The 22,163-nt window shown below is 39.4% G+C and overlaps 1 protein-coding gene across 1 annotated transcript in view; it reads right to left on the bottom strand.

The window, feature by feature from the left end:
• The window catches only part of MOSMO (modulator of smoothened), a 73,674-nt gene that overhangs the window by 4,628 nt on the left and 46,883 nt on the right, over nucleotides 1-22,163 (bottom strand). The window contains exon 2 of the mRNA XM_023225010.3: nucleotides 931-1,143. Coding sequence (XP_023080778.1) covers nucleotides 931-1,143 — 213 coding nt within the window. The remainder of the gene's footprint in view (nucleotides 1-930; nucleotides 1,144-22,163) is intronic.

The raw sequence follows: 22,163 nt of genomic DNA, 5'->3' as shown, positions 1-22,163 counted from the left end.
CACCCGTCTCGGCCTCCCAAAGTGCTGGGATTACAGGCTTGAGCCACCGTGCCCGGCCTGTTCTCCTGTTTCTTTAGAGCAGGATGTCTAAACAGTGGCTCTACTGCTACTTGGGACCAGATAATTCTTTGTTGTGGGGGACTGTCCTATGTATTTGTAGGATGTTTAGCAGCCTCCCTGCCTCTACCCACCAGCATTCCCTAGTTGTGACTATCAAAAATGTTTTTAGATATTGTTAAATATCCCCTGGGGTGCAAAACTGCTTTGGAGAGAAAGAAGCACAAAAGCAGAAATGCAAAAATGTCTTTTCTTTGTGCATTTTTGTTTCTTCTGTTTAACTTGAGATAAGTCTCTGATGTGTTGTGAAATTAAACCAGTTTTGCAAAGTACAAGAGAATGTGTAATATATAAACTTATATCCTTGGGCAGAGCTAAATGGAGTAAGAAATGTTGATAAACAATTATTAAATAACAAAATGTGTTGATTTTTCAATGGTTACAACATACAGCAGAAACTCAAGATCAGTATGAGAAATACTGCCACCTTCATCTAATTTATATTTTTATGTATTTGTTCTATATTTATCTTTATTTTTATAGATGATACCAATAGCTTCAAGAAAAGGAAAAGACTCAGGCTACCGGTAACTCTGAGTCACAAACCTGGATTACTTATGTCACAATCTGAGCAAAAATAAAATTCATTAAAATAGCATTTCACACAAAGTGATTAAAGTTGTGGATGTCCTGGTCTCGCAGAAAGAGTTTTGAAGAAATGATGGGACTGCGTAGAGTCTATCTCACGGCCATACACAAGTGGTGCTCTTTGATGATTATGAAGTCCTTATTATTGATTCTTGATTATCTTCATAAAAACACCAGTGTGGGTGGGTGCCTTCTAGACAAATTTAGTAAGCACAGGTTACTTACTTCCAGTGAATGCTATCCATCGAGCATATTTTGTAGCTTCTCTTCGCCAGTGGGAAGCCACCAGCAAACCACATGTGACAGTCAATGAAATGATTCCCATGATGATAAAAAACAGTGTGGTGACCCACTCCGGGGGAAGCCGGGGAGGGATGCACGTCCGGTCTCGTCCATGGATTGTTTGACACTGTCGCACGAGGCCCACAGTGAGTGCTCCTGGGGAGATGCAAATGGTGGGAATACTTTAGTGGGTTTGGCCTGCCCAGGGAATATTCCTCACCACCACCCCTTTAGTTTTTAAATCTCATTTATCTCTTTGTGGGTCATTCAAGCACTTAAATCCCAAGTCCTACTCTTCAGTATTCTGCTGTAGTTCATAACGTAGTAATACTTAAACATACAAAGTGAACTTAAACAACAAATGACCTCAGAAAAGTCATAACAGGCAGTTCACTCAGGCATTCATTAAATAAATACTTTTCCGAGTAACTGTGTCAGGTATTTTTCTAGGCTCCAGGGACATAACAGCAGACAGGATGAGGTTCCTGCCCTCACTGAGCCTGCATGCTGGCAGAAAGGACTGGTATTTTTTGATTCCTACACCCAAGACTCATTGTATATTACTTCATTTTGGCTGAAAAGAAAATCTTTTTTTCTTTTCAGGAAATTGAAGACAAACCTGAAATATGCCTAATTGTAATATAGATATAAAATTAAATAATAGATTGTTAGAAGCAATATATTTATGAAAGGTATAAGGTCTAAGAATATTATAAGTAGTTTTCCATTAAACTCAAGAAAATTTTGGAAAAACTAGTCCCAAAACTGTCCCAAACTTGGTATATTCACCAATTTTTGTGGAGTTTACCAGTGTTCACACTGCCAAACCATGGCTGGCATGCTTCACAGAAAATCACAAAGGCAAATTACGAAGGTAATTCTTAAAGTGTCTCTCCCCATTTATGTTTTTATAAAACATCAAGCATTATTTTTCCATAAACATGTTCTCATGTCAAACCCAAGGACCCTCCTCCAATCAAATTTAGGGTAATTTATAAAAACTTAGATTAGAAAGGTGACAGAGTAGTTATTTATCTTCTTCCCCAATAAGAAGAATGTTTACAATGGTACTTTCTCAATAAAAACTACTTGTTTCCCCTTCCAAGAGCAACAGAAAATGGGAAAAGTTACTAAACATATAGGAATGGAAATTTCTGGAGCTATTAAAAATATAATAGATTTTTGCATTTTGGGGGAATTTTTTGGGTCTACATTCCTTTCTTTTATTTATAGAGATGGGGTCTATGTTGCCCAAGCTGGTCCACAACTCCTGGCCTCAAGCGATCCTCCCGCCTTGGCCTTCCAATGTGCTGAGATTACAGGTGTGAGCCACTGTGCCTGGCCTGCATTATTTTCTCAATATGAACACACACACAAAAAAGACATTGACCTCGAAATCATAGCACTTGCCATGAACAAATGTCTTCTGTGAAGGGAACTGGTGAAATTCCTAGTGGCATTTTGGGAAGCTGCCCTGGTGGGAAAAGACAGAGCAGGGATGGACTTGTGTGTGCACGTGCATGTGTGGCTAGGTGGGTATGCTGGAAGGAGGGTACTTTTCTGTAACTTGAGTTTGGCCATTGATACATTTTTAGAAATAAAGCAACTTGTTGAAATAAAATGAAACAAGAAATCAGTTCTCTCAAAGTTGAGTTGGAGTACTCCCTCAAATGCTAACTCTTAAGTAGAGAAGAAAATAAACAAGCTGTACTTTTTCTCCCAAGTCATCTAATAACTAGACCCATCTGCCCAGGTGCAAGCAACATTATAATTATGGGGTTGTCACAGGCAAGAGGAAGGCAGACCAGATAGAAAGTATGCAAATCTTCACAAAAATGCCACACACTATGCCACACACCACCTTCTACTTGGAGCTGATTGACTTCATAGGCCAAAGAGAAGTAAATCAGTAAAAAAAAAAAAAAAAAATTGTCACATTATTTATTGCTAACCTTTTAAGTTTCACAGTAATTGCTTGAAACCAGAAGAGAGGATTTGGTAGGGGTGAGTAGGCACCAGGGAATTGCGTGACTGTTCTTAAACAAAAACACTAAAAAGTCTCCTCAAAAAAAAAAAAAAAAACAACAATAACAAAAACAAACAAACAAAAAAACTTGAGGGAGTGTCTTATAAGGCATTTTATTGTAATTTTGGAAATAAAGAAGGCATTTACAGCAGTGCTCAAGAACTCTTAACAGGAAACTACTCCTGATCATTCAGCAAAAGACCTCTAACAAATTATCCTCTTCTAGTCACTGTTCCATTTTTATAAAAGATGTCACTGCTAGCAATGAAAGACCCTCTGACAAAATGCAATATTATGAATTCTTATATTAGCAACTTTCTTCTCCATGTAACATACACAGTCTGTACAGTCATAAAGGTAACTACATACCTAGTGAACTTAGATTTACATTTGATTATATTTTGCTGGCAAATATTAAAAATTGTAGGTTCAGTACATCATAACTGAACTCTCCTTCTAAATACTTGAGTATCCTTATGTTGACTCTCTTACTCTCTCAGCGTTAGAAATGAAATTTAACTTAACCTCCTGTGCCTATAGATTGAGTGGAATTGCTTTTCTCCTCCTCCTTGCTCTAGCACACCACACCAAGTGACTACAAACAGAACAAGTATGAAAATTACAACACCTTCTATAAAACTGCAAATAATCTGACTGTGGTTTAGCTTTAATAGCTATAGTCTTATATTTATAAAATTCCTTATCACAATAAATCAAAACCAAATAGCATCTCTATTCTAGAAGAAAAAAAGCTAATGCTAATCGACGAACAGAGGCATACTGTATATAAGAAAATCAATACACAAATATTTTACTGCGTGTCTCTCGTGCTCAGCATAGTAGCAGTCAGAGATTCAACAACTAATATGCTCACACATTCAGTAAAAATAGACTTTCCTTAAATATACAAGGGTTAATGCAAACAGTGGTCAGTCAACATTGTTAAAGTTCATTTTCTTGAGTGAGACTCTAAGTCAACAACATTTATATCATAGTCATATATTTTCTGTAAGCTGACTGGGGGAATCTGCGAGGCTAACTGTGCTGTTACTATTAAATCTTATAAATTCAGGTACCGTGAGTACCCAAACTTTCACCAGGCCTTAAAATTTAATATTTTACCTCAAGGAATTATCTCCTTGAGCTTCAGACTCATCACCCACATTAACAGTCAAGATCTTTTACTTCCTCTAAATTCCCTTAACACATTTAGTCTGTATCATACAACCATGCACTTACTTTAAGGTAGCTTCTTTTTATCCCCGAACAGGACATGAGCTTCTCAGAGGAGGGAACTGCACCCACCTTCCACTCCACTGGAAACCCCAAAATGGCAGCAGCAGTGGAATTCATAAGCAGTAAGTGAATTTAAATATATTAAAAACAAGCTAAATTTTAAATTGCACTGCATTAAATAAGTTCTCTCCTATAAAGCTATCTTAGTATGGTTTCTGCACACTTATTAAGTACAAGCTCAGTCATTCACGAATTTTTGTTTTATCCAACAGGTCTTCTTGCCTCTTGAAGGGGCCTGTAATTCCATTCCCCAAACAGCCAATTCATCTGTACCCTGCAGCTGTTTCCTAGGTAACTAACCCAGCCAAATAAAAGACTTGTTCACAATAGGAAAAAGGAAACGGAACTAGAAACTACAGCATCCCACATGCCTCTCAGCATGTCACCTGTGCAGCATAACACACAAAAGGAAAGTCATCCTGAGTCTTACTCCATTAAGTGGGGGAATCTTAAGAAGCTTCGACACTCATCATCTGTAAATCCAGACACTGTTAAAACGATTTAATACAGCCAGTCTGAGCATGTCTGTTGCCACAATGAGGATGCTTACAAGGCACGTCATCACTACATGTAAAAAGTGTCACAGAAAATCTGTAACACAGGGGTTGGAAGGCAGAAGGGCGCACACCCACCAGTCTGTCAGAGCATTGCTATCATGTGGAGTGCTTGCCAACGTGGCCAGAGAGAGGGTTTTCCCATACAAGGTTGGATTTGAGCAAAAAAATAGTAAAGTTAACATTAGCTATTGTCTTCTTCCATCTCCCTGTTATGTTTTCCTCCTACTGACAATGCTCTCCTCCTCTCAAGGGGCTCTCCCTGTCAGCTCTAGGTACTGTGATCTGGAGTGCTCAATCCCTACCACAGATGTGGATCTCTTGCTCTACTTCCTCCTTGGGGAAATAAAATCTGTTCTTGGCAAGCTGTTTCACTGGTTACACAGGCCAAAAAATACTCTATCACAAATGTCTTAATGATTGATAAAAGCTTAACACACTGCCTTTCCCAAGAGCATTTGTATTTGAGCGAGGGGAAGTATCCCAATTGAACTGAAATTATAGTTTCATGTTTTAGCAATGGGCTGGCTGAAGAAATTTAGGAGAACTGGATGGCACGTGAAGATGGAAGGGGAACAGGAAGCGGGGAGACCCTGATGTAGGCAGCCCTGTGCACCTCCTTGGGTAAGTCAGACCCTGGCAGCTTGCCCTCTGAATGAGTAGAAGAACAAAAACAAAACAGCCTATGGGTAACTTAAAAACGTCACACAAACCAGCCAGGCGCGGTGGCTCACGCCTGCAATCCCAGCACTTTCGGAGGCCGAAGCGGGCGGATCACGAGGTCAGGAGATCGAGACCATCCTGGCTAACACGATCAAACCCCGTCTCTACTAAAAATACAAAAAATTAGCCAGGCGTGGTGGTGGGTGCCTGTAGTCCCAGCTACTCGGGAGGCTGAGGCAAGAGAATGGGGTGAACCCGGGAGGCGGAGCTTGCGGTGAGCCAAGATCGCGCCACTGCACTGCAGCCTGGGCAACAGAGTGAGACTCTATCTCAAAAAAAAAAAAAAGTCACACACCTAATTTTTTCCTCTGGAAACATAGCTAGCGGTGACGATTTTTATCTGCTATGATTTCTAAATTGTATTTTAGGATATAGGTGCTTATAAATAGCAAATTGGCCAAAAAAAGAGTGAACAGATAAAATAAAGAACTTTAATGAGCCACACATGGACAGTGTCTGAAAACCTGAGTAGCATACTAGGCTGAGGCTGAGCCCTACTCTCCCCTGGAGTAACAGCACCCGCTCCTGCGACTTTCACCTGTTCTTATCCTCCTGGGAGTTTATAGTCACTGATCCTTACACTTTCTCCCAGTCTCTCACTGTCCTCTTGCCTTCATGTCTTTTCCTACCTGGCCTACAGTCCTTGATCCATTATGTTACCACCTTTTACCTTTTCATTGCACCCACCTGGCAAAAATGATAGCCCTGACTCAATAGAAGGGCTTCTTGTACTAACCTCCAGGCTGTGGAATGCTGATGGAGAAAATCGTATCAGAGCAGAGGGGTGCTGCTGTAAATTTCTAAATTTTAATCTCAGGGCCATCACCTCTGTCCAGAAACGAATTAGGTCTCACAAATTCCGTGCTTCACCGTTCTTTGCTGAGGCTGTTCCAAGACTCCTGCACTCTCCTTAAATATAAAAATCTACCGCCTCCTTCACATTCAGTAGGTATCAGTCTATTATTTCTCAGAAAAAAAATAGAGGCCATCAGGCAGCAAACCTTCAACTGTCCACCATCAAACTTACAACTATATCTGAATACATTCATTCTTTCATTCTCACAATCCTTTCTCCTTGTGTTTTGGATCCCATCCTCTCCTTCTGTGGGATCCTGCCCAACACATTATTTTCTCTTTTCATATGTATCCTCTTCTGGATCTCAAAAATGTTTTAATGTGTTTAAGTCTCCCCTACCATAAAACAAAACTACCCCATATGCCAACACATCCTCCAGTAGCATCATGCTTTCTGTTTCTGTCTGTCTTTGTCTAACCTCCCTTGCCCCCAGCCATGGCCAGATTTCTTCTTCCTCTGCTGCCTCTACTTTCCAGAGTCTCATTCACTCTCCAACCTACTGAAGGTTGGCTTTTGCCCCAACTACCACTTCGATAGAGCGCTTGTGAAGCTCACTCACTCCATATCGCCAACTCTAATGGATGCTTGTCTTAACATTTAAAGTCCTGGACTTAACATTTTAGCAGCATTTGATATAGCTTCTTCAAACACATTTCCTTTGGTTTTGGTAACTCCCTCCATATCTACTGGGTTTCCTCCTGTCTCTTTAGTTTCTCCTTCTTTCATATACACTTTTTTCTTTCCCATTTGTTAAAATTTTGTGTTCTTTAGGGATCTTTCTCGGATCTGGTTCTTCTATAGTGACTCTGCACCCTAAATCCAAACTGTTTAAAATGGGCTATAAAGGTCTGGATTACACTGCTTCTAGTCTTTCATTTAATTACTTTTCATACTTGATGTTCAAATTCTTAGATTCATTCTTAATTCATATATCTCCTTATATTATACATACCCCAGGCCCTCATATATGCTGTTCCCTTTGCCTACAATACTCTTCCAGACCTCTTTTCCTGGCTACTACCTATGACTAGAAATTCTAGTTCCAGCTTAGAAGTTGCTCCTGGAATATCTTCCTTGACAAACTCTTACACTCCCATCCTGAGTTGAGTGCTTGTCCTTTGGGCTCCTATCAAAGTACTCTATCTCTTTACTGAAACTGAGGAGATCATGGGAACCCCTAAAGTTGTAGCCAGTCAGAAGCAGAGGTAGCCTGGGGACCCCCTGATCTTGTGGGTAGCATCTGCATTGGGGGCAGCATCTGAATGAACTGAGTCCTTAATTTGTGAGGTCTGCACTAACCCCAGGTGATTAGTGTCAGAACTGAATTGTCCTATGATGCACTCACTTGGGGTTGGAAGAGACTACATATCTTTACACAAAAACTTGTATATGAATGTTCATAGCACTATTATTATTCATAATAGCCAAAAAGTGGAAGCAATACAAATGTCCATCAATTGATGAATAAAAAACAAAATAGAATATCCACACAATGAATAATTTTTCAGCAATGAGAAAAAAAAGAAGTACTGATACATGTTACAACATGGATAAACCTTGAAAACACAATGCTTTGTGAAAACAGCCAGACACAAAAGACCACATATTATATGATTCCATTTATATGAAATATCCAGAATAGGCAAATCCAAAGAGGCAGAAAATTGACTAGTAGTTGTCAGAGGATGGGGGGAAAAAGAAATTGGGAAGTACAGGGTTTCTTTTTCTTGGAATGTTACAAATATTCTGGAATTAGACATTGGTGATAGTTGCGCAATACTGTAAGAAAAACCATATATGTGAATGTATGAAAAACCACTATGTTGTACATTTTATTTTTTAGGACATTTTAAGGACTTTATAAGTTGTACACTTTAAAATGGTGAATATTACCTCAAAAGAAATCCAACAATCGTTTAGTTAAATACCAACTTAAATTCAGTAGCATACTGAAACTTTACTCCAATATAGCTCCACTCTCCCCCTTGTCTTTAAACTATTATGCAAATTATATGTATACACTATAAGCCTATCAAGTTTTATAATTATTGATTTAAAATAAAAAAAGTTATAAGCAAAAATACATTTGTACTGACTTTTACATTTACCTATGTAATTACCTTTACCAATGCTCTTTATTTCTTTATGTGGATCCAAAATATTGACTAGTGTCCTTTTATTTCAGCCTGTGGACACACTTTAGTACTTCTTATAGAACATGTCTACTTGTGATGAATTGTCTCCATTTTTGTTTATCCTGAAATGTCTAAATTTCTCCTTCCTTTTTGATGGATAGTTTTGCTGGATATAGAATTACTGATTGACAGTCATTCTTCGTTTCTTTTTTTTTTTTTCTTTTTATAGACAGAGTCTCATTCTGTTGTCCAGGCTGGAGGGCACTGGCACGATCTTGGCTCACTGCAACCTCTGCCTACCAGGTTTCAAGTGATCCTTCCACCTCAGCCTCCCAAGTAGCTGGGATTATAGGCATGTGCCACCACGTCTAGCTAATTTATTTGTATTTTTAGTAGAGATGGTGTTTCACCATGTTGGCCAGGCTGGTCTCGAACTCCAGACCTCAAGTGATCTGCCTGCCTTGGCCTCCCAGAGTGCTGGGATTACAGGCATGAGCTACCACACCCAGCCAAGAGTTTTACAGCACTTTGAACATGTCCCACTGTTCACTGGCCTAATAGTTTTTGATGAGAAGTCAGCTGTTAATAGTATTGAGGATCCCTTGCATATGAGGATTCACTGTTTTCCTGTTCCCTTCAAGATTCTCTTATGTCTTTGGCTTTCAACTGACTATGATATTTCTGAATGTTTATTACTTTGAATCTATCCTACTTAGAATCTGTTAGATTTTTCAATGTATAAAGTTTTTCATCAAATTTGGGGAGTTTTTAGTCATTGTTTCTCTAGGCATTCTTTTTTTTTTTTTGAGATGGAGTCTTGCTCTGTCACCCAGGCTGGGGTGCAGTGGCCGGATCTCAGCTCACTGCAAGCTCTGCCTCCCAGGTTTACGTCATTCTCCTGCCTCAGCCTCCCGAGTAGCTGGGACTACAGGCGCCCGCCACCTTGCCCGGCTAGTTTTTTGTATTTTTTAGTAGAGACGGGGTTTCACCGGGTTAGCCAGGATGGTCTCGATCTCCTGACCTCGTGATTCGCCTGTCTCGGCCTCCCAAAGTTCTGGGATTACAGGCTTGAGCCACCGCGCCCGGCCTGTTCCTCTAGGCATTCTTTCCGCTCTTTTTTCTCTCTTCTTCAGGAATTCCCATTATGTGTATGTTGATATACCTGATAATGTCCCATATGTTTATGTTCTCTTCACTTTTCATTATTTCTTTCTGCTCCTCATATGTGATAATCTCAATTGATGTGTCTTTTAAGTTTGATGATTCTTTCTACTTCTGATTTGTTTTAGCCATTTAACTTTTCAACTCCTGAATTTCTATTTTATTTCTGAAAATAATTTCTATCTCTTTATTATTCTCAATGTGGTAAGCCACTGTTTTCAAACTTTCCTTTAATTTTTTTTTTTGTAACATATTTATAATTACAATAGCTGATTTAAACTCTGTCTAGTAAGTTCAATGTCTGGGCTTCATCAGGGGCCGTTTCTATTGAACGTTTTTATTTTTCCTGTGTATAGGCCACATTTTCCTGTTTCTGTGTAATTTTTAGTTGAAAACTGGACATTTGAATAATATAATGTGACAACTATGCACAAATCAAATTCCTTCCTTCCCCAGGATTTGTTGTTGTTACTGTTTACTAACTTTCCTGGAATCATTCTGTAAAGCCTATATTCTTTGTTGTGTGTGGCCTCATCTATTAGATTAGTTTAGAAGTCAGCTAATGGTTAGAATAAGGTTTCTTTACATTATTTGAACCAATAAGACTCTCAGCCTTTGCTGAGGGGGTCTCTCTCTGCGCTGTGGCCATCATCAACGCTGCAGCAGGCAATTTACAACTCTGCCTTGGCCCTCACTTCCTGCTCGCATTGAGTCCCAAATCAGGTAGAGGTGAGGGAGTAGGGCCTTCCCAGTTGTTTCCTGGGTATGTGGACAGTCCCAAACATGTGTGTGGTCTTTCAGGTTCCCAGAAATATGTTGGAGCTTTTCAAAGACTCCCATGGACATTCTGTTCCTCAAATTTTCCTTCATGTTTGCCTGTCAGTCTTTTGTTATCCCCAATACCTCAGGAACCTGCGGTGCTGAAAAACTGCTGACTGTTTTTAACAAATGCCCTAGGAATAGAACAGAGCAAACTCTGAATCTGATCAAATAAAGATAAGGCCTAAAAATTGAGACTTTTCAGTGAGCTGCCAGACCGATCAAATAGTGACAATTTTCTGGGGATGGGGTTTTAAAAAGTACCAACTCCCCTGCCCTTCAATTGGTTGCTAAGCTGCTAGTTTTCACAGCTACTATAGTTGTGAGGCTACTGGCTTTCAAGGGTACTGGGGACAGGTAGATGGAATTAGCACAATTTAAACTGCCACAAAGTTTGCTATTCTTACCCAAATATAGGCAATTTTCTCAAATGCTCCTTTGATTGTTGCAAGCTTTAATTTCCAGAGTTCTGAAAAGGTTGATCTAATAATTTTGCTAGTGTTCTTGCTGCTTTTATAGAGGAGCAGATTTTTGGAAGTCCTTACTTTGCCATTCCAGAAGTTAAACTCAACAACAGGTCACAATTTGAATTTCAGTTTTGTCACTAACTTGGGCAAGTCAGTTAATCTTTCCAAGCCTGCTTCAGCAAAAAAATAGTACAACCACCATTTAGGTCTGTGTGAGATAATGACATAATACCTGGAAGGCAATCAGAACTGTAATCACTGAATAACAATTACATATTTTCAGGAAAAGAAATCAGATATTTTTGTTTTGGTTAAAACATACACAGGACAGTATAAGACACACCAATTTAACACAGTAGTGTACTCATGAAACTTGCATTTCAACATAAAAAGGGTGCTAAGGCTATTGGTCATAAAAAGTAGTCAGGACATTACTTCCCTGTTCAACTTTTCAGTATATTATTCAGGTTGATGACCACAAACAAGGCAAGTTTAGGCTTGCTGAACTAGAAGCTCTGAGGATGGATTTTATTGGAATACCAATGCTAGAAGCCTGGAGATTGAGAAAGCTTTGCTATTATAATGAAATAGCAAAATGTTTTGTTATTTAACAAGTAAAAAATGATCATTAGCCTTTAAGTTTGATTTTCTTTTTCCTTGCATCCTATTGGCTGTTTTCTTTATCCCAATTTAAAAGACGACTATTACCACCTGTTTGTAAGCATGACTGTAGTTTAGAGGCCTTATTTTACAGTTGACTAAATCATACCCAACACTGCCCTCACATTACAGCTTACTCTATTAGCTCTTGCTCCCTAAACTGACCTTAGGTTTAATCCCATAAAGACATTAAACACTAACTAGCAGCAAATCTCTATTTTAAAATCTGCTTTATTGACAAGTACAACATGCTACCAGAATCTGCCCTCACTATGACTCTGCCAATCATTGAAGCTCTTAACATATAGTGCATGAAAAATTCATTAAAGAAAAGCTTATCACAATGTTTAAACTATCCATACAATGTATAGAAAATATGTGGAAGGATATTTGTCATACTGCCAAGATTAGCCTATTCTGGTTGAAGAGAATTGGAAGTGAAGTGGGGAGAGGGGGTGAGAACCTTTGTATTTTTACTCTGTCTTATCTAAGTGTAGATAAATCCATACAATTCTTTGAAAAAAAAGAATGCTTCATATTTTAAAATTCTAAAAGGTTTATAGGATATTACACATTAAATTTAAGTGTGCTAATTGTATTTACATTACACACTATGAAATCTTTCAATAATGTATGAATTTAAGCACATGCTCTGGATCTAAAAGAAATTAAGAGTATGCCAAAGAAATTAGCATAAACCAACATGAGTCAGGTAGAAGGCTAAGATGGAATTTAAATTACAATGTCTACATTTTCTATTCCATTTCAATTAGGATATCATGAGAAACTCCCATGGAAGATTTCCATTCAAGGATACTTATCGTTTCTTCCCTGATTAATCTGGTAGAAGTAACCCATTTATTTTACCTGAATGAATAACCTCTATGGTTTGTACACAGAACTGAGCTGGATTAAGGTGAGACTGGTAAAGAGAATGAAGGTTAAATTTGGTAGGTTAAATAATTCCTGCAGGCAGAAAAGTACTGTGGAATTATCTGTAAAAGTATTTTTTTTTTTTTTTTTTTGAGGCGGAGTCTCACTCTGTCGCCCAGGCTGGAGTGCAGTGGCCGGATCTCAGCTCACTGCAAGCTCCGCCTCCCGGGTTTACGCCATTCTTCTGCCTCAGCCTCCCGAATAGCTGGCACTACAGGTGCCGGCCACCTTGCCCGGCTAGTTTTTTGTATTTTTTAGTGGAGACGGGGTTTCACCGGGTTAGCCAGGATGGTCTTGATCTGACCTCGTGATCCGCCCGTCTCGGCCTCCCAAAGTGCTGGGATTACAGGCTTGAGCCACCGCACCCGGCTGTAAAAGTATTTTAACAAAAAGACTAAACATTAATGACCCCATGGCCTCACAGAAAAGGACTGCCTATGGACAATGATCAAGAAACAAGCAAGCGATGCAGCAGACAACAGCAGCTCTCAATCAAGTAAAGCTCCTGGCCAAAAGCAGTTATAAAATTACAGAATTTAGAGCTGGCAGGGATCTCAGAGATCATCTGTTCTAATCTCCCCAAATTAGGGTTTAGAAAATACTGAAGCCCAGAGAGATTAAATGATTAATCCAAGGATACAAAGTTAACTAGCAGCACTGAGACTAAAACCCAGGTTTTGAATTACCCACTTCAAAACTTCCTAGCACATGATGCCAACTTCCCTGAACACCATTCATTGAGTAAAGAAAATGAACAGTATTCCTAAAAATACCTCCAGGAACATTCAGACTTCTATCAGAACAGACTTAATCACAATTTTGTAAGCACAGTGATAGTGAATCTAAGGACTTTCACGGGAGATTAAAAAATACATAGAGGGAGATGTCATCTTCGGGTTCCTCTTGTCAGTTCACAGGAGTGGCTCTCCTGGGTTTTGTTCCTTATAAAATGTAACCTCTTCCTACACTAGCCACCATTTCTCATAAACATTCAAGGAACACCCCACCGTTCTCAGTTGATTCTCCTTAAAGAAACATCCCAATATCTTTGTCTGAAGAACAAAAGAATTCCCATCAACTTTAGGCTCTTATCCTATCTCCAAGGAAACTTGGCTATTTATAGTCTACTCTTAGACATCAAAATGAACACTCATATTTGTCTTACCTATTTGCACAGACTAGAAAATGTGCACCACCACCTTCTCAGAAAGGAATTTAGAGAGTAAGTCACAATAGCAAAGGATCCATTTATGATCTCCAGGTCTATCAAAGTAACTGCTGTTTTTCAACTAGTTGATACTCCAATATTAAACAACTTTAAATCATTTCTCTACTAAATTATATTCCCTTAACAATTTATATAAGTACACTAATTCTCTGACATTAAATCAAATTCTAAACCACTTAGTCATGTATGTGTTGTCTTCACAGGGAGACAGCATATCAGCAGTTTGAGTTCAGGTTCTGGGTTAAGACTCAAATCTGGCCGGGTGCGGTGGCTCACGCCTGTAATTCCAGCACTTTGGGAGGCTGAGGTGGGTGGATCACCTGAAGTGAGGAGTTTGAGACCAGCCTGGCCAACATGGTGAAACCCTATCTCTACTATAAATACAAAAATTAGCTGGGCATGGTGGCGTGCGCCTGTAATCCCAGCTACTCAGAAGGCTGAGGCAGGAGAATCACTTGAACCTGGGAGGTGGAGGTTGCAGTGAGCTGAGATCGCATCATTGCTCTCCAGCCTGGGCGATAGAGCAGGACTTCATCTCCAAAAAAAAAAAAAGGGGCTCAAATCCAGGTCCACCACTTACTGACAGTGAGATTTCGGGCAAGTTAATTAACCTCTGTGTACCTCAGTTTCCTCAGTAAATGCAGAATGACCTCCCACTATTGGGTGGATTAAGAGAATGTATACAAAGCACTCAGAACAAATGCCTGGCACAGAGTAGGAACTTGATAGATGTTAAATATTATCAATAATGTGTTGCTATGTCGATATACTTTTAAAAAAGGAAATAGGCCAGGTGCTATGGCTCAGCTCACACTTGTAATCCCAGCCCTTGGGAGACCGAGGCAGGAGGAGCACTTAAGGCCAAGAGTTTGAGCCTGGGCAACACAATGGGGCTTTATCTCTACAAAAACTAAAAAAAATCAGCCGGGCATGGTGATGTGCACCTGTGGTTCAAGCTACTCAAGAGGCTGAGGTGGGAGGATTGCTTGAGCTCGGAAGTTTGAGGCTGCAGTGAGCTATGAACATATTACTGTATTCCATCCTGGGTGACAAAGTGAGACTAAAATAAATAAATAAATTAAATTAAATATAAGAAAAGAAAAAAGAAATAAGAGAAACATAGTTTGGGATTCTTTCTCTTAATTATTTTTATTTTTTAAATTTTAGTTTTCTCTTATATTTATTGTTGTCTCATAGTACCTTTGAGTCTCTTGCTTTCTTAGAAGAAAAATCATGAATTTGTGTCCAATTTATGTAGATCCACTTATTTTTAAATGAATCAGAACTGTAAAAGTTTCGAGCCTCACAAATATGAGGAAAGCAAGTTTAACACTGAGGCAAACGTTTCTCTGTGCCATCAGTATGATGCCTCAATTAAGCAGATAGATTTAAGAGTGGAGAGCTTTGGAGAAAGACAAAAGTTCTAGCTCTGACATCTCTTCTTCCATTTAATCTTTAAGAGGAGCTTGTTTTCTCATTGTAGTTAAATTTGGCATAAGATTAAAAATGTAAGGTGGTATCTCCCTCAATTTTCGACTTCTGAAAACATTACCTAAGCTTTTGCAGAAATATATAAAATAAATCCTTCATTAATTAGCTTACATTTGTGGTAGCCATGATCTCCTAAGCAAAGAGATGGTGGTCTAGAAAAACCATACTTTAGAGAAGGTTTCTCATGATCTTGAGAAGCCTGGCACCACACCATGAGCTATGCCTGACTTTTCCGTCCAAGTCTAGTAGGCACAAGTGTGCTATATCAAGCTTTCATTCATTCAGCAAATACTCACTGAACACATGATCTGTGCAATACCTTGTAGGATGTATGAAGAACACATGAAGACATGATCCCTGTATTCCAGAACTTACATACACAGAGCCAGATGCACATCCACAGAAAGTTAAAAAGCACAATACATAGCAGGGTGTGAGTTAATGCCAAGGGAACTGTGCAGTCTTGTGGGATTAGGAATCTGGACATAAGCATTCTATCCACAGGCACCACTACTCATGGAATTTTGAGCAAAAAGCTTCATTGTCTTTAGATCTACTGTCCCATTTTACAAGTGATACCCTAAAAGGCTTCTGATAACCCTTCACAATTGCTGACATTAGGTTTACTGAGGTAGAGTTTAGATATAATAAAATTCACATTTTAAAATGTACAATTCAATGAGTTCTGACAAATACATGTAGCCATTTCAATCATGATATAGAATATGTGCATCACCATAAAAAGTTCCCAGACTCCTTTGCAGTTAGCCTCCTCCCCCAAGCTCCCAAGATAGATCTACATTCTAACAGTATAGTTTTGCCTCTTGTAGAATTTTGTATAAATGAAATCATATGCAATCATGAATAAGGCTACTATAAACATTTGCATACAGGTCTTTGTAAAGACACATTTTCATTTTTCCTGTGTTAATACCTATGAGTGAAAATGCTGAGTCATATGGTAAGTGTATGTTTAAATTTATAAGAAACTACCCAACTGTTTGCTAAAGTGGCTGTACTTTTTTTTTTTTCTTTTTTTGAGACAGAGTTTTGCTCTTGTTGCCCAGGCTGGAGTGCAACGGCGCGATCTCGGCTCACTGCAACCTCCGCCTGCTGGTTTCATGTGATTTTCCTGCCTCGGCCTCCGGAGTTGGTGGGATTACAGGCACCTCCATAAAGCCTGGCTAACTTCTATATTTTTAGTAGAGATGGAGTATCACCATGTTGGCCAGGCTAGTCTTGAACTCCTGAGTTCAACTGATCAGACTGCTTCGGCCTCCCAAAGTGCGGGGATACAGGTGTGAGCCACCGCACCTGGCCAGCTGTACTATTTTACATTCCCAGCAGCAATATCTGAAAATCTAGTTGTTCACCATATTCATCAACACTTTGTATTTTCAATCTTTTTAGTTTTAGCCATTCTAAAATTGTAGAGGTAGGCATGTCTCTTACTGTGGTTTTGTTTCCCTAATGTTTAATGATACTGAACATATGTTCAGGTATTTATTTGCCATCTCTGGCCTGTTAAAATCTTCATCAATAAAAAAGTCAAGTTGTCCAATGATTAAATTTAAGAGTTCTTTATATATTCTGAATACCCTGAATACAAGTCCATCTTCTGACATTTGTTTTACCAATATTTCCCCCATAGCCTTGCCTTTAAATTTTCTTAACAATGGCTCTTGAAGGACAAATGTTTTATATTTTGAGAGTCCAATTTGTCAATTTTTTTTGAGACAGAGTCTCACTCTGTCACCCAGGCTGGAGTGCAGTGGCACAATCTCGGCTCACTGCAACCCCTGCCTCCTGGGATCAAGTGATCCTACTGCCTCAGCCTCCTGAGTAGCTGGGACCACAGACGTGCACCATCATACATTGCTGATTTTTGTATTTTTGGTAGAGACACATTTTCACCATATTGTCCAGGCTGGTCTTGAACTACTGAGCTCAAGTGATCCATCTGCTTCAGGCTCCCAAAGTGTTGGGATTACAGGCATGAGCCACCATACCTGGCCAATTTGTCAATTTCTTATCCTGCCTTCTGTGGCTACTTAGTAGCAAAGGGGGAAAACCCCATTGATATGGTTTGGCTGTGTCCCCTCCCAAAATCTCATCTTGAATTATAATCCCCATAGTCCCCACGTGTCAAGAGAGACCAGGTAGAGGAAATCGAATCATGGGGGTGATTTCCCCCCTGCTGTTTTCATGGTAGCGAGTTCTCACAAGATCTGATGGTTTTATAAGTGTTTGGTAGTTCCTCCTGCGTTCATTCTCCTTCCTGCCACCTTGTGAAGAAGGTGCCTTGCTTCCCCTTCACCCTTCTGCCATGGTTATAAGTTTCCTGAGACGTTCCCAGCCATGCTGAACTGTGAGTCAATTAAACCTCTTTTCTTTATAAATTACCCAGTCTTGGGTATTTCTTTATAGCAGTGTGAGAGCGGACTAATACACCCATCATCTTAATCCCAGACTGAGGCTTAGGCAATAAGAGATGACATCAGTCAGGACACCAGAATAATAAACTTTTATCATCTCTAGAGCTGTCTCTGAGAGATGCCCAACAACTCATGAAAAAAGGCTGCAAAGGAGAATTCAACCTTCCATATTACATCTAAACAGACAGCTAAACATTGTATCACCTCAACCATTTATAGGACAAGAATATAATAAGAATGGCTCTTACTACTGTATCTAGACAAAACTGTCTAACCCAGAGCTTAGAAAACATCACTTATATTACCTTTGGATGATCAATGAATGGCCAAGTCTATTCACTGTTTGAATAAATAATAGATTATATACAAAAAATAAAGAGATGACAATATATCTGGCAAGAGGGAGAGGTTACTACATCACAACAGAAAGTCTCAGTAAAACAACCAAGGTTATTTCAAAGTACAACTCTTATAAAACCAAAATATGTTAGGAATAAAAAGTATACAGAACATCACCAAAGAGTTCAAGTTGGTTCCCAAGCTGCCCTTTTCTGCTCACTCCATATTCTTCCCAGACAATCTCAGCTGGGTTCACTGATTCAATTATCACCTAAAAGACAATGACTCACAAATTTATCTCTAGCTAAGATATCTCTTTTAAGCTCCAGATTCCTGCTTATTACTTACTTAAAATTTCCACTTGGATGCCTTATAGGCATCTCAAGCTCAACAAATACAAAAACGAACTTATCCTCCATTTCAAACCTCCCAGTGTCCTTCTCAATGGTACCACTATTCATCCAGCTGCACAGGTCAGTTATTCTTAACTCCTTCCTCTTCTTTCCCCCATAGGTTCCCACTCTGAAATCACTAAGTCAAGTGGAATTTACCTCCTAAACAAAAGTCTATCCTCTCCTCTCTGTCTGCATGTCCAACATCCCAACCTAAGTCAAAGTCAATTCTCAGCACTCAATTCTTATCCCTTCCAATCCTTTCTTCTTCATACTGCAGAGCAATTGTTTCTTTTCTTTTTTTTTTTTTTTTGAGACAGAGTCTCACTCTGTCACTCAGGCTAGAGTGCTGTACCACGATCTCGGCTCACTACAACCTCCGCCTCCCGGATTCAAGTGATTCTCCTGCCTCAGCCCCTCGAGTAGCTGGGATTACAGGAGCATGCCATCATGCCTGGCTAATTTTTGTATTTTTAGTTAAGACGTGGTTTCACCATGTTGGTTAGGCTGGTCCCAAACTCCTGACCTCGTGATTTACCCACCTTGGCCTCCCAAAGTGCTGGGATTACAGGCGAGAGTCACCGTGCCCAGCCCAGAGCAATTGTTTCTAACATGCTATCTGATTGTTGTCACACTACCTTAAATCTTTTAATGGCTTCCATCACTCTTAGGATAAAGAACAAAATCTCTACAATGGCCTACTAGGTCCTGTATTACCTGAACTATGCCTATTTCTTCAGACAGATCTAATCTCACTCCTCCCCCTTGGCTCTAAACAAGTTAGCCTCATCAGTTTTCTTCAGCTCCTAAAGGCACCAAACTCTTTTCCACTTCAGGGCCATTTGCACATTAATCTTTTTGCCGGCAGAACCATTCCCTGCTCATGTTAACTCCTGCACTTCCTTTCATTTCTACTTTACATGTCATTTTCTTAGGGAGAACTTCCCTCGTAACTTCTTCCTGTTAATAGGTTCCTGTTAAAACTACATTTCTCCCTTTATAGCACTATGACAATTATATATATATTTTTTGTTGTCTCTGAACTGCTAGATAAGTTCTGTATGTGACTAGTATCTATCTTATTTTCCAATATATATCTAATGCCTAGCACAGTGCCTGATATATGATGCCCGCAATAAATATTAAGTGAATGAACTATCAATCTCGTCTATGTAACTTTTGTGTCTATTATTTGAGAACTCACATGCTATGATTCAATGTGCAACCCAAAATTCATGTGTTGGAAACACATGAACTGCAACTGTATTGGGATGTGGGGCCTAAAGGAGGGTGTTCAGGTCATGAGGACTCCACTCTTATAAGTGGATTTATGCCATTATAAAAAGAGCTTGTGAGAATGAATTCACTCTCTTCCACCATGTGAGAACAGTGTTCCTCCCTCTGGAGGATGCAGCATCAGGGCCCCATCTTGAAAGTGGAGACGGGTCCTTCACCGGACACCTAAGCTGCTGGCACTTTGATCTTGGACTTCCCAGCCTCCAGAACTGTGAGAAATAATTTCTGCTCTTTATAAATTACCCAGTCTTATTGTTATAGCAACAAAAAATGAATAAAGACACCACATTTTATCACATTATACTCTCTCTAAAATAATAAGTTAGGGAATAGTCGATAATTCTTCATTTTAAAGAAGGAATTGTTTGAACAGTGACTTTCCTAGGCCACTGATACTATTTAATTAACTATTTGAGAGGAAGGGAAATAGTATGTCAAATATGTATTTCAGTAAGTCAGCAAAACATGTTTTATTTTAGGGACATATCCAGATAATAATTATGAATCCTGATAATGTTCTCATTTATTTCATGGACTAAAGGTATCCCTAAATAGAATTAGAAATGCATTTTTAACATGGCCAGCCAACTGTTATCTGAGATGTGTCTTGGGGAATATGTTGGTTTCTAATGGACTAGGCTGGTTCCTGGGACAGTGAAATATAAACATAGAGAAACACTGAAAAAATTTTGTTTGTCTAATTTGAGAGGAGGGAGAAGACCAGGCACGGTGGCTCATGCCTGTAATCGGCTGAGGCGGGCGGATCACCTAAGGTTGGGAGTTCAAGAGCAGCCCAACATGGAGAAACCCCGTCTCTACTAAAAAAAATACAAAATTAACCTGGTGTGGTGGTGCATGCCTGTAATCCCAGCTACTCAGGAGCTTGAGGCAGGAGAATCGTTTGAACCCCGGAGGCGGAGGTTTCGGTGAGCTGAGATAGTGCCATTGCACTCCAGCCTGGGCAACAACAGTTAAACTACATCTCAAAAAAAAAGAAAAAAAAAGAAAAAGAAAAGAGGGAGAAAAGGAAGTGACAAGAGAAACTCGAAGGAAAAAAAGACTACAGAATTGACAATTAATGTCTGAACTCAGGCCTCAGTGGCCCATGTCCTAGAATATAAGTTATAATTGACAAAAGGTTTTAGAAGGAGAACTAAATAAGCCTAGTCCCCAAGAGGAGAGGGCTTCCAGGCAAAGCTATGAAGTCTAGCACAGGGTATCCAGGCTTACTTTTGCCACCTCTCTGAAAGCAGAAACGTACCCCAAGTTTCTACTCTGCCTCGCCCCCTGCCTGCCCAAATTAGTCCCTTTAGGTTTACTGGTCTTTTGGGACCACAGTGTGGAGAACATATCACCAAAGAGCTTCACAATTCTGGCATGGTCCAATCACATGCTTTGTACTATTCAAGTCAGTAAGGCTGCCCAACTACTATTCCTCTAAAGTTAGTGAAAAACACAGGCATATAAGAGAGATATAATGAAAAGTCATTTCTTTTCCACCCTAAAGTGATGGCTAAAGGTTAAGATGACTACAATTACCAGCTTGCTATGTGAGCAACACCTACTGATCCACTTTCCATTACAAAACCTGATATGGGATAGAATTTTTGTGACTTGAGCTGCAAGGACCACTCTTTTTCAAGCAACTTATTTGCATTAAAGACTGATGATTGCTCTGGAAAGAATTAACTCTCATGAGAGAAAAAGTCTAGGAAGCAAAGTTAAGCTAGTAATAAAGTCTTTAGATCCATCATAAAGAAGGAGTGATTCTGAGTACTGCATAGTGTCACTTGTATTTGCCTCCAGTGGATTTGTATCTAAGCACAAGGAGGATGCAAAGGTAGTGGGAAAAAATAGCTAGTTCCTTTAAAAGTCTGCAAGACACTGGAGGAAGTGGCAATCCTGTTGTGGTACTATAAATGTCAGGGTGTAACATAAAATGAAACTATTTCAGTAGAGCATAATGTAGTTCATTTCAGCGTCCTATCACTGGGAGATACCAGTATGTCAACACTTAACCTAGAGGAAGTAGTGGTGTGACTGGTGGATGTAGCAGTACCCAGAAGCAGTGTGTTGACTAAGGTGACTAGGTGGATGCCATGCTACCCAGTGGAAAGAGCATCAATCCTTGCAGTGCCCGTTGGTACTACACTGATGTATGATGTTGCACAGAGGCTGACCAGACTTGTTCACCCTCAAAAACAAACAGAGAGAAGGCAAGACTTTTCAGTGGTATAGAGACTTATACTATTAAGAGAATTCATGACTCAGCTAAATACAGGTTATGCTTACAAAGTTTTAATCATCTATACCAGACATAATAAATGTAAAGGAAAAAAATCCTATCTTTATAAAAGAGAATGGA

Source organism: Piliocolobus tephrosceles, chromosome 17 (assembly GCF_002776525.5).
Source record: "Piliocolobus tephrosceles isolate RC106 chromosome 17, ASM277652v3, whole genome shotgun sequence".
NCBI classification, from domain to species: domain Eukaryota; kingdom Metazoa; phylum Chordata; class Mammalia; order Primates; family Cercopithecidae; genus Piliocolobus; species Piliocolobus tephrosceles.
This window is presented reverse-complemented; position numbering and strand designations above follow the sequence as displayed.